We start from the raw sequence: 12,279 nt of genomic DNA on the forward strand, positions 1-12,279 counted from the left end.
TCCTCTACCTGTAGGAGGAAATAGCAAAGCCATCTTGCTACATAAATGGTAGCTGTGGCTGAGACAGCAGACAAATATATGGCATTCCCATTAATCACAAAGAAAAAAGAGTACATATAAATTCAAAACAAAAACAAAATTGAAACATACCTGATTGATCATTCCTGCAAATTAGCCCAACTTTTAGATTTAAAGACTGAAAATTTATCTGCATGAAACGTAGCAGTGTTCATTGTTAAGTTACCTGTTCTTGTGATACAGTGCTAGCTACTGTTCTGTGATAAATATCAGTGTGGTCATGTAAGTATTAAGCTAGCAATAGGATGTACACAGCAGACATTTAAAACACTTGACCATTTAAATATAGCAGCATTCATGTTTCATTCTTAGTTTGAGGAGGCACAAGTAGTTCTTAGACATTCATTGATAGAAACTGCATTAAATTAACTAACAGCTGCATTTCCTTGTTTCATATTCCTGAAAATTTTCCTCTATAAAGAGATTCAAGGAACACGAGTGACACAATGAATGATGACCTAATGTGCATTCCTTATGGAACCATCAAAAATAGATTTGAATAATTTAAACTTTTAAAATGAAAGAGTGAGAAATAACTTTGTCAACTAGAAAGTCCTGGTACAATTGTGAGTGAGTGTCTGTAAAATCCACAAGCCACAAATATATTTGATTTTAAATCTGTTTGATCTGGACATTTTTCCACCCCTATTTTATGTATAAAGCTTTCATTATCAACACATGCCTTTCTTTTTCTTTTGTGAGATTTTATGGAACTTTTTCATTCTTCCGTTACATATCTTATATTCCATGCTTTCAGTGTTTCTGGGCATTAGGTGCCTGCCTGGAGGTTGTCTTGGCCCTGCTGGTGATGCCAACACTTGGTTGGCGTTGGCTGCTGGCTCTATCTGCAGTTCCCGTCATAGTGTTCGCCTGTGTGACTCCAGTATGTACAAATTAATCTCACATTTTATTTTCTACACTTGGTTTTTACAAGCAGTAATAATTTTTCATCCATCCCATTTATTACCTATGTGTAATGAATAGAGATCCACCAAACGCTGTGAAGTTGTCAGAATTAAAAATTCAGAAGCTGTAATGGTAAATGACATAGCTCTTTGAATCAAAAATATGGTAACAGTTGACAGTGCAGCTGCTGGAAGTCAGTCACCCTTCAGGTCATTCCATGTTAACTTAGTTTACCATAAGAATGAATATGAAGTCTTCCTCATGTAGTGACTGCTTTTTACCCTCAACAGTTGTGGCAACTGAACAACTGTAGCTGTAGGTCTATAAAGAACTAGTGACGGAAAGCCTTATTGTTCCTAAGAAGTTAATACTTGTATGCTTGTAGTCGTTTAAGAATTTCACTTTTGAAAGACGAGTGGAAGCAGGAAAAACAGATACATGCAAAGGGTGGGGTTCTTATGATTTCACATAAAATTTATATGTGCATTTGGACAACATCCATACAGTATTGATTGCCTATGACTGGATAAAGAAATAAATAAGAGGTGAGATTATTGTGTGTTTATGAAGACTGTTGTTGTTATAACATACTTGTTGCCTTGGGTATCTATGTTGTCAAAGAAAAAATATGCCTCCCAAAAGGAACTAGGCAGATATAAGACAGTGGCCCTGGGTAAGATACGTACATGGAGTAACGTGACAAAAGTAACATAAATTTACTGTGAGAAAAGGTATTAAAACTGTTTTAAGCTCCTAATGAAGCGCAAAAAAGCCAAGTTCATAATGAAGTGCAAAAAAGCCATTAGAAGCCCGTATGGAAGATAATGTGTGAACCAGAATGAAATTGGGCATTCTGAACTAATAGACACATAAATGCAACATATTGATCCAGGGAAGTATTACAGGAATAATTTTGTCGAAGTGTCTATCTGGCCAAAACCATTTGTGTGCTGTTTTTTTGGGGCTCCGTATCTCAATTGATAAAAACAGAACACTTATAGTATCACTTTGCTGCTGCTGTCCATTGTCCCTTTTTCTCTGGAGTGGGTAGACGTATCAAGTTGAAATACTAAGGTCTATGTGGAACCTTCAGAGTGCAAGTCGTACTTGCACTTCTCCCGTTTGTAGAACATTGGCGTACTTTGTGAGAGTTTAAATAATTAATGTGATAAGGAATGTATCCATAACTTTTCTGCATAGTAAATGTTGGGACTACAATTTTGCCATTGTAAAGTGCTTTAAATTTTTACCCTAACACTGGCATTTTTGGTAATAAATTTGTTATTGAAAAAGACAGAAAAATTAATTTAGTTTGCTTCTTTATTTGGTATACCCCAGTTTGAGATCTATGAAGCAATTAAAGTTGGAGATTAGAAAAACTCTCAGCCAGTATATGTAAATAAGACAGCTTTCTTGCCCAATCTGGGGAAGAATTGGAATAAATGAGTGAGGTTGTGGAGAGAACAGCAAGGAGGATTGATCTTTTTATAAATGAACCAAAAATAGAGCATTTTATCATTGACATGGATTAAGCATGGGTAGGGGTACAGCCACTGGTAGAGGATGAAAGGATCCTACAAAAGAATCGCAGAATTTAATTATCTGGAAACTATTTTCACAGAGAACCCATCGTGGTAGCTGAGATTCACAAGCAAATCTAAGATATACAGCTTCCTTGGAAGATAAATATCTGAGGGCTGACCGCATACAACAGTTGGACTTAGATTAACACAGAAAATTACATGCAGAACATGAAATCACTATTGCATAAATGTAAATCTCAAATTATGTCGCCATGAAGTAGGATTAGCTTTGACTTGCGAAATTTCGTGGACCAAGTAAGGTTCAACTTCAATTGTCAATTCACAAGCTAGTGGCAATGCAAAACAGTGCTTTTGTTTTGACCTTGCACAAGTTAGAAAGAGGTAAACAATAAAGAAGTTTTTATTAACATAAAAAATATTGAGTAAATATTTGAATATGCCACCCTCACACTGCTGAAGCTCAAAATATTTCATTAGGTATGTAAGATTATGTTAAGAAATTAATGGTTATGCAAGTAATGAATGCAGATAACAGATCTCATAACATTTCTGAGAGATGGCTCATAATTGATGCGATTAAAATATTATATAGATACTTACTGGCAGTTTAAATGTGGGAAATTCAAAATATTTGCAGTGGAAAGTCAAGTGCTTGAAGTTTGAAAGCAGCCAATAACATTTGAACACCTCTTACAAAAATGATCTCTAGGCTCAAATAGCAGTAACTACTCAATTCGCATTAAATTTTTAATGACAAAATAAGTGCCATGCTATCTGCAGGCACCTTGATGAAAAAGGCTAGTAGTATGCGTATGTAAGTTGCACTGTAGTTATCAGACAGTAGCTCAGTGGATGTGTCCTGGATCACAATCCAGAAGATAACAGGTTCAGTACCACACATCAGTTCATGTATATAGTTATTTTTTTTCCTCTTGCCGCTTCTTTTGCTTTGGCAGTGTTTGTTAATATGCCAAATGCTGAGTTCTTTAAGATATAGAGTCTAACTACATTGCATGGAAGGTACTATAGCTACAGTATTTGACTTGCACAGTACAATATAGCAGTCAGTGCATCAGATGAGGAGGGGCCTGAAGCAAATGACAATATTCGTTAGGAGAAGAGTGTGAAGCACATTCAGCACGAACTGAAAATGACGCAACAGTGAGAGCGGTATTATTAATCGTGTATGCATAAAACAGTTTCAAAATTGAAAAATTTACAAAGTGACATTTTGAGAGCCTGGATTTCTTTTTATATATTTTAGTTCCAATTCTTTAATTTCTCTATCTACTTTCGGTATTACCATTTTTGTTTCGCGTTCCCCATGCAACACTGTACTATATAAGTTCGTGCTCAAGGCACTGTAATCTTCTTTCATAAAATTATTTGACTTCAATAACTCTTTTTGTTTGACATTATTCTGACACAGTAGAATCTGTAATAGAATCCTGGTTTGTGTGTTGCACACCTGCCTGTAATTAGGTTATTTTTAGTTCAGAATACTTGATATATTGCTGCCAGTTAACTTTTGTACCAGTTCGATGTAAACGCTCTCTCCTTTGTGTTCATTTTTGTATTCGTCAATGAGGGAACAGTATTTTCATTTGAAGTTATCTACTCATTTACTGAGGGGTGAATGAACAAACTCTAACGTTGTGTTGTTTAAATGTGTATTAGAATAAAAAATGAACAAGAATATAATAAGTAATATTATTAAGTGCTTTTTACACATCAAATTTTGTTTCAGTAAATTTGTTTGTGCTTACTAAAATGTATACAAACCACTGCATTTAATTTTGGGATGAAAACTTGTGGCTTCTGGCCTGCAATCAACTTCTGCCCATTTTTCATAGGTCTGACAAAATTATCGTTTCCATTTTTTGCACATTTCAGCCTTGAAATATTTTGACACTGTTTTTGTTTCAGTTTATGCAGCACATGAAATTACTTAGAGATGAAATGTAATAATTGTAAAGTGTGCCTAAAATTCATATCATGTCATGTGCAAATGCTTTCTTGACCTTTCTTTCAATATTGGCAGAACACATTTTCAAACATTTGCAGCTGTGATTTGCCCCCTACGTCATGTCAATTAAAGTCAACAGCAACTTAGTGGTACTGCTAAATCGAAACTGCTTCTGTGGTTTCCCACATTATGTAATATTGCACCACCATGAGTGAGACAAGGAGCAGCAACAGTGAGAGGTCCAAAAGTGTATGACTTATCAGAACTCACTTCTGTAGAACCAGCTACAGAATATATGTGCCAGAAGACTTCAGTCCATAAAATCACCTTGGCCAATGCAAGATGACCTTCTTATATTTGATGTGTGCCAAGTCTAGAGAGAGGTTTGGCAAAAGTTTCCTCCAGCAAATTCTCACCTTATTACAGATCCTACAGGATCCCCAGGAACCTATACACATCTCTAAATTGATTCCATACAGGGGATCTAGGAGCCCCTATTGTGGGACTGTGGGGTCACTTTGCTAACTACATGACATCAAATTGAAGAGTATTACAAAAATTTCCCGGTGAGCTCAGTGAACTGCATTTGGTGACACCAAGATCTGTTTACTATTTAAGTAATCTAGTTATTCAGTTAGAAATTTTAGAGTGTTAATTTTTTATATTATATTAGTCTTGCTTTGTAATTTTACATATATTTTACCATTTATATAAGAATGTAAAATGACCATGTAAACCATATGAATATTATTATTATTAATAATAATAAAAATTGGGTCTAGATGTGTGGGGTGCTACTCAAACAATAGATACTGTATCAATATCCTGTATAAATGTAAGACATGCAATACTTGGTAATGACTTACTTAATGTCCTTGAATGTTACCGAAAAGTTTCAAGAAAAATTTTCATTTCATTAGGAGAGAGTATTTATATATGCTACAGTCCTGAATTCAGTGAAATACAAAAGAACTGAAACATGTGACCATTGAAAAGCAGATTTTTCTATATCTGCTTGATTTTGTTCTTGTGGAAGGTCACTCAGCAACCCAAGAAGAATATTTAACAATGGACTCTGCTAGGGTCTGCTACAGAATGGCATGTGGGACACCTGGCACTAAATAGCCAGAAACAGAAGACAAAACATTGTTTTTGTGAATGACAATCTGAGCTTCACTGTGGAATCATGACAACGATCATGGAGGTAGTGGATTTATCTGTCTCACTTTCCAAGCACTGAGGCTAGCCCAGGCTCCACTTTAACTACAGAAAGAGAAGAAAAATCCATTGATTTCAGTATTTATCAAGTCATTTGTACAATTATTCAGTTCAGATGTCTACTTGTGCCATTGTTCTATTATGTTGATCAAACCACCTTCTGCCATTGTCATTATCTTGTTTTCAGATATTTATACTTCATCAAATGTAGTCAGCTAATGGACCATTCAACTCAACCCTTGTGGGACTATTACATTGATATCACATGCTGCTAGATGTATTAATGTCGTTGGAAAAACTGTTTCAGTAACATTAATTTTTTGTGAAAAATAGAAGTAAAAACTTCAATAGCGAAGAACACCAACTATGATTTTATTGGTAGGCAGTTTTGGCAAATCTAAGTTGCCATCATGAGATCTGTAAACCATAAAGATCGCAAACTAAATTATAATCAGGACAGATAGGCTACAGTAAGACGGGGTATATATTTTCACGAACTAGCTTTACAGAACATACCTTCTGCAACCACATCCTCAGTACATCTCTATCTTATGTACAGTATGTCGTGTTAAGTAGTGACAAGTCTTTGCAGTAACACGCAGGAATTAATGCATTGGCATGTCAGTAATGAAACAAGATTTATGTAAAAACAACAATGTTATGAACTACCAGCAGGTGGCACTGTAGTAGTAAATATACAGAAATCGATCATAAACTGTAAAGCTAAGGAAGAAGATACATTCAAGGAGTTAAAAAATGCAGTATGTAACTTTTAGTATGTAATAATATAACACAAGAAATCCAAACCAGAGTTTATTGCAGTAGCAAAATTCCTTATTTTCTAAATATTTTTTCCTAAAATTTTCTGCACTACTACTGCATTTGTAGTCAAATAGTTACAAGGCGAGTATAGTGTGGAAAATATATCACCATTGGACAAGTTTAGAGATCACTTTAAGTCTAGATGATAGTGTTCAGACACAATGTACGAAGAATATGTCATAATGTAGGTAATAAGTGGGACATGTACTTCATGCATTGTCTGTGCTTGTACCACACAGACTCAGAGTGATCTTCTATAAGTTTATTCAGTTGTGATGTACTTTATGCATTGTACTTGTCTTATAATTATTTAACTATAAAGACAATCGGTAGTACAGTTGATATACAATCAATTCTATTATAATCTTATAAGGAATTCAGTTTTAAACATTTTTATAAAAAATTTTTAGGAAAATATTTTTTTTATGAAGACGGGCTTGTGTATTTGGTGCAATATGTATGATATTTTATGTAAATCTTGGTTTTTTTTATTGACTTGCAGATGCATCACTTTCTGCGTGTTACTGGAATGACATGTCTCAACTTGATGTGATATATTATACTTATGATGGACATGTACTGAGATGCATATGCATAAAATATGTTGCATAAACCCATTGTGTGAAAATATTTACCCCGCCGTTTTGTATCTGATGTTATTATGATTGTAATTTACAATCTATATTCTGTACAGATCTGGTGATGGCATCTTAGATTTGCTGATAATGAAATAAAAAATAGTGATCTTGGCTGTTGATGAACGATGTCAAGCATTAATTTGTTTCCTCCTGTGAGGTGAGAAATGACATAGAAGCATGTGCATGCATGTTTCATTCTGGAAAAATGTTGATATGAATGTTAACTTGCAAGCTAAATAAAATTTCAACTCCTGTACTTGTACTTCTGTACTTATCAGAACCTGTAAAACTTGGAACCTGTTGCTAATTTTAGATTTGAATTACCTCCAACAAATGCTCTGACATGTCTAACAAACTACTCTCCTTGAAACTTTGAACACATCTCCCGACCAGAGCCACTGCAGCATTAAAATTTCTCTGTTAAAGTGGCTGCCAGAAAGTGCCAGGTATCACGTTGCAAGTGGCAAACCTGAAGTGGCCCTGGCCACACTGCAGCAAATTGCACACGAAAATGGTCGACCCGAATTGCCAGGACGTCTGGTGGTGGAATCGGCGTCGTCGGCTACCAAGCGTGGTCGTGTTACTGATCTCCTGTTGCCAGAGCTCAGGAGGACATCATTGCTGCTTTGGCTGATCTGGTGAGTATTCTGTAATAGATTTAGCTCTAAGGAAGAGATGCCTCAAAGAAAAGAGTATATTATTACTGTGTGTTTAGTTTTATAGACAAAATTCACAATAAATGATGAAAATTTACACACACTTTTTAGAAATTATATTTATGGCTACTTGCTGGCAGTTTGCAGGTTTCAAAATTGGTTAGCTGTTTCTGTTAAGTAAGTCTTGTACAATATAGTAGTAGGAGTTGTCGAGAAGAAACAAATTGTCACTGTGTCATATATAATGCAATCTAGACAGGAAATTACAAATAAAATACTGTTAAAGATGATTGAGTGATTTTTTGGAAACTTTGTCTTCAATTGAGAAACAACTTTATTCCACCTTTAAGAAAATGCTTCTACTGCTCTCTGTTAGTAGGATATTTATTTCTGTAGGCTGGTTATTGAAAAGTTTTGTGGCTGTGTATGTCACTGCTTTTTATGCAAAGTTAATTCATGAGAGTACAGTCTGGGAATAAATGTAGGCTGTATTTGATTTTGCCAACTGCTTAAACACATACCTCACAGAAGCACAGTGTGAACATCACAAGCAAATGATTTCTTTATTTGGCATAGTGGATATTTTTGATGAAGTGAACAACCAGACTCAAATAATACGCTGTAGGAGATGAGTGAGAGAAAGTATAAAATCCACTAACTTCCTAATTTCACTGGTCCCAAAATTTACAATTTTTCTTATGGTGAAACCTGTGTGTCTTTATGAGTTTAATTCTTTATCAGCATGTTCACCCAAGAAGTTAGAAGTTCCTGCGATGTGTCTTACTTCTTACTGGTGTTCTGCATGAAAATTTGCGATACCTAGACATTTTTCCTAATGCACATTACTGGGGGGGGGTATTTTATACTTCATGTCCACTGAAAGAAGAGTTCATAAATTGTTACTGAATTATATTAACATGCATTTTAAAGAGGTACTGATGTGTAAGTAGCATCCAGAACCTGAAAATACCTTTGAGTACATGTAGACTACTGACTTTATAACCACCACAAAAAATTTAAAAATGCAAATTTCATTCATTGTTGTTGACTTCTACTCTCAACATACTTTTTAAAGAAATATTAATGTGTAAGTTTAATCCCTGGACCTGGAAATATTGAATGCAACATACAGTGAAGAAATATAATAGAGGGAAACAGTCCATGTGGGAAAAATATATATAAAAAACAAAAATGGTGTAACTTACCAAACGAGAGAGCACTGGTATGTTGATAGACACAATAAAAACACACAAACAAATTTCAAGCTTTAGCAACCCAAGGTTACTTCATCAGGAAAGAGGGAAAGACGAAAGGATGTGGGTTTTAAGGGAGAGGGTAAGGAGTCATTCCAATCACGGGAGCGGAAAGACTTACCTTAGGAGGAGAAAAGGACAGGTATATATACGCGTGCGCTGCGCGCGCGCGCGCACACACACACACACACACACACACACACACACACACACACACACAAGTAAATGCATAGAGGTTGGGCAGAGATGTCAGTCGAGGCGGAAGTACAGAGGCAAAGATGTTGTTGAATGACAGGTGAGGTACGAGGGGCGGCAACTTAAAATTAGCGGAGGTTGAGGCCTGGTGGGTAACGGGAAGAGAGAATATATTGAAGGGCAAGTTCCCATCTCCGGAGTTCTGATAGGTTGGTGTCAGTGGGAAGTATCCAGATAACCCGGATGGTGTAACACTGTGCCAAGATGTTCTGGCCGTGCACCAAGGCATGTTTAGCCACAAGGTGATCCACATTACCAACAAACACTGTCTGCCTGTGTCCATTCATGCAAATGGACAGTTTGTTGCTGGTCATTCCCACATAGAAGGCTTCACAGTGCAGGCATGTCAGTTGGTAAATCACGTGGGTGCTTTCACACGTGGCTCTGCCTTTGATCGTGTACACGTTCCGGGTTACAGGACTGGAGTAGGTGGTGGTGGGAGGGTGCACCGGGGTCGGTTACAGGAGTAGGAGCCAGAGGGTAGGGAAGGTGGTTTGGGGATTTCATAGGGATGAACCAAGAGGTTACGAAGGTTAGGTGGACGGCGGAAAGAAACTCTTGGTGGAGTGGGGAGGATTTCATGAAGGGTGAACTCTCATTTCAGGGCAGGATTTGAGGAAGTCGTATCCCTGCTGAATAGCCATATTCAGAGTCTGGTCCAGTCCCGGAAAGTATCCTGTCACAAGTGGGACACTTTTGGGATTCTTCTGTGCGAAGTTCTGGGTTGGAGGGGATGAGGAAGTGTACCAGGTCGGGAGGGTAGTTGCGGGATGCGAAAGCTGTATTCAGGTTATTGGTGTAATGGTTCAGGGATTCAGGACTGGAGCAGATTTGTTTGCCATGAAGACCTAAGCTGTAGGGAAGGGACCGTTTGATATGGAATGGGTGGCAGCTGTCATAATGTAGGTAGTTAGTGGTTTGATGTGGACGGCTGCGTGAAGCTGGCCATTGGACAGATGGAGGTCAACGTCGAGGAAAGTGGCATGGGATTTGGAGTAGGACCAGGTGAATCTGATGGAACCAAAGGAGTTGAGGTTGGAGAGGAAATTCTGGAGTTCTTCTTTACTGTGAGTCCAGATCATGAAGATGTCATCAATAAATCTGTACCAAACTTTGGGTTGGCAGGCTTGGGTAACCAAGAAGGCTTCCTCTAAGCAACCCATAAATAGGTTGGCATACGAGGGGGGCCATCCTGGTACCCATAGCTGTTCCCTTTAATTGTTTGTATGTCTGACCTTCAAAAGTGAAGAAGTTGTGGGCTAGGGTGAAGCTGGCGAAGGTAATGAGGAAAGAGGTTTTAGGTAGGGTAGCAGGTGATCGGCGAGAAAGGAAGTGCTCCATTCAACATCATCTTTGCCTCTGTTCTTCTGCCCTGACTGACATCTCTGCCCAACCTCTTTCCGGGACTGGATCAGACTCTGAATGTGGCTCTCCAGCAGGGATACTACTCCTTCAAATCCTGCCCTGAAATGAGATCCACCCTTCATGAAATCCTCCCCACTCTACCAACAGTGTCTTTCCACCGTCCATCTGACCTTCGTAACCTCTTGGTTCATCCCTATGAAATCCCCAAACCACCTTCCCTACCCTCTGGTTCCTACCCTCGAAACCACCCCCGGTGTAAAACCTGTCCCATGCACCCTCCCATCACCACCTACTCCAGTCCTGTAACCCGGAAGGTGTACACAATCAAAGGCAGAGCCACGTGTGAAAGCACCCACGTGATTTACCAACTGACATGCCTGCACTGTGAAGCCTTCTATGTGGGAATGACCAGCAATGAACTGTCCATTCGCATGAATGGACACAGGCAGACAGTGTTTGTTGGTAATGAGGATCACCCTGTGGCTAAACATGCCTTGGTACACGGCCAGCACATCTTGGCACAGTGTTACACCGTCCGGGTTACCTGGATACTTCCCATGACACCAACCTATCAGAACTCCGGAGATGGGAACTTGCCCTTCAATATATTCTCTCTTCCCGTTACCCACCAGGCCTCAACCTCTGCTAATTTCAAGTTGCCGCCCCTCGTACAACACCTGTCATTCAGCAACATCTTTGCCTCTGTACTTCCACCTCAACTGACATCTCTGCCCAACCTCTATGCATTTACATATGTCTGCCTGTGTCTGTATGTGTGAGGATGGATATGTGTGTGTGTGTGTGTGTGTGTGTGTGTGTGTGTGTGTGTGTGTGCGAGTGTATACCTGTCCTTTTTTCCTCCTAAGGTAAGTCTTTCCGCTCCCGGGATTGGAATGGCTCCTTACCCTCTCCCTTAAAATCCACATTCTTTCGCCTTTCCCTCTCCTTCCCTCTTTCCTGATGAAGCAACCTTGGGTTGCGAAAGCTTGAAATTTGTTTGTGTGTTTTTTTATTGAGTCTATCAACATACCAGCGCTCTCTTGTTTGGTAAGTTACAGCATCTTTGTTTTTTATATATACAGTGAAGAAAGTTACATCTACTAGTGAGACTTAAATTTTTGGGTGAAGTTCAACTGAAAAATTTAAAACACATATGAAATCTGGTAGAAGAAATCATTGAAAATAATAAATATATATTTTTTTCAAAATAGTAAAATGTAAAGAAACTTAACTAGATTACGATACTTTCAAACGGTGAGCATAAAATAAACCTCCCCACTCTTCTAGTATTGCAAGGGTTGTTCAAAAATGGAGTGATTTTTGCAGTAAAACTGAATGTCCAGTGTTATTTTAGAGTTTGAATTTTATGCAGAACTAATAAATAATTTTCCATAAATATAATCTGCTATTTTATGTGCTGTTTTTGTGCTTTCTTACTTGTCCTGCACCCTCTGTCAGTGGGACGGAGGAGGAGTCTACCGCCTGATTCAAGCAAAATATTGTGGACTACTGTATTAACTCAGAGCAAGACTGTTTACAAGTCCGTAATGAAACCTTAAAAGTCCTTTGTAATTTATT

The 12,279-nt window shown here is 37.9% G+C and overlaps 1 protein-coding gene across 1 annotated transcript in view; it reads left to right on the plus strand.

The window, feature by feature from the left end:
- Positions 1 to 12,279, plus strand: part of LOC124545090 (synaptic vesicle 2-related protein) — a 95,053-nt gene that overhangs the window by 64,384 nt on the left and 18,390 nt on the right. Inside the window, exons 7-8 of the mRNA XM_047123902.1 lie at positions 836 to 961; positions 7,599 to 7,810. Coding sequence (XP_046979858.1) covers positions 836 to 961; positions 7,599 to 7,810 — 338 coding nt within the window. The remainder of the gene's footprint in view (positions 1 to 835; positions 962 to 7,598; positions 7,811 to 12,279) is intronic.

The sequence above is a fragment of the Schistocerca americana genome, chromosome 8, assembly GCF_021461395.2.
Source record: "Schistocerca americana isolate TAMUIC-IGC-003095 chromosome 8, iqSchAmer2.1, whole genome shotgun sequence".
NCBI lineage: Eukaryota > Metazoa > Arthropoda > Insecta > Orthoptera > Acrididae > Schistocerca > Schistocerca americana.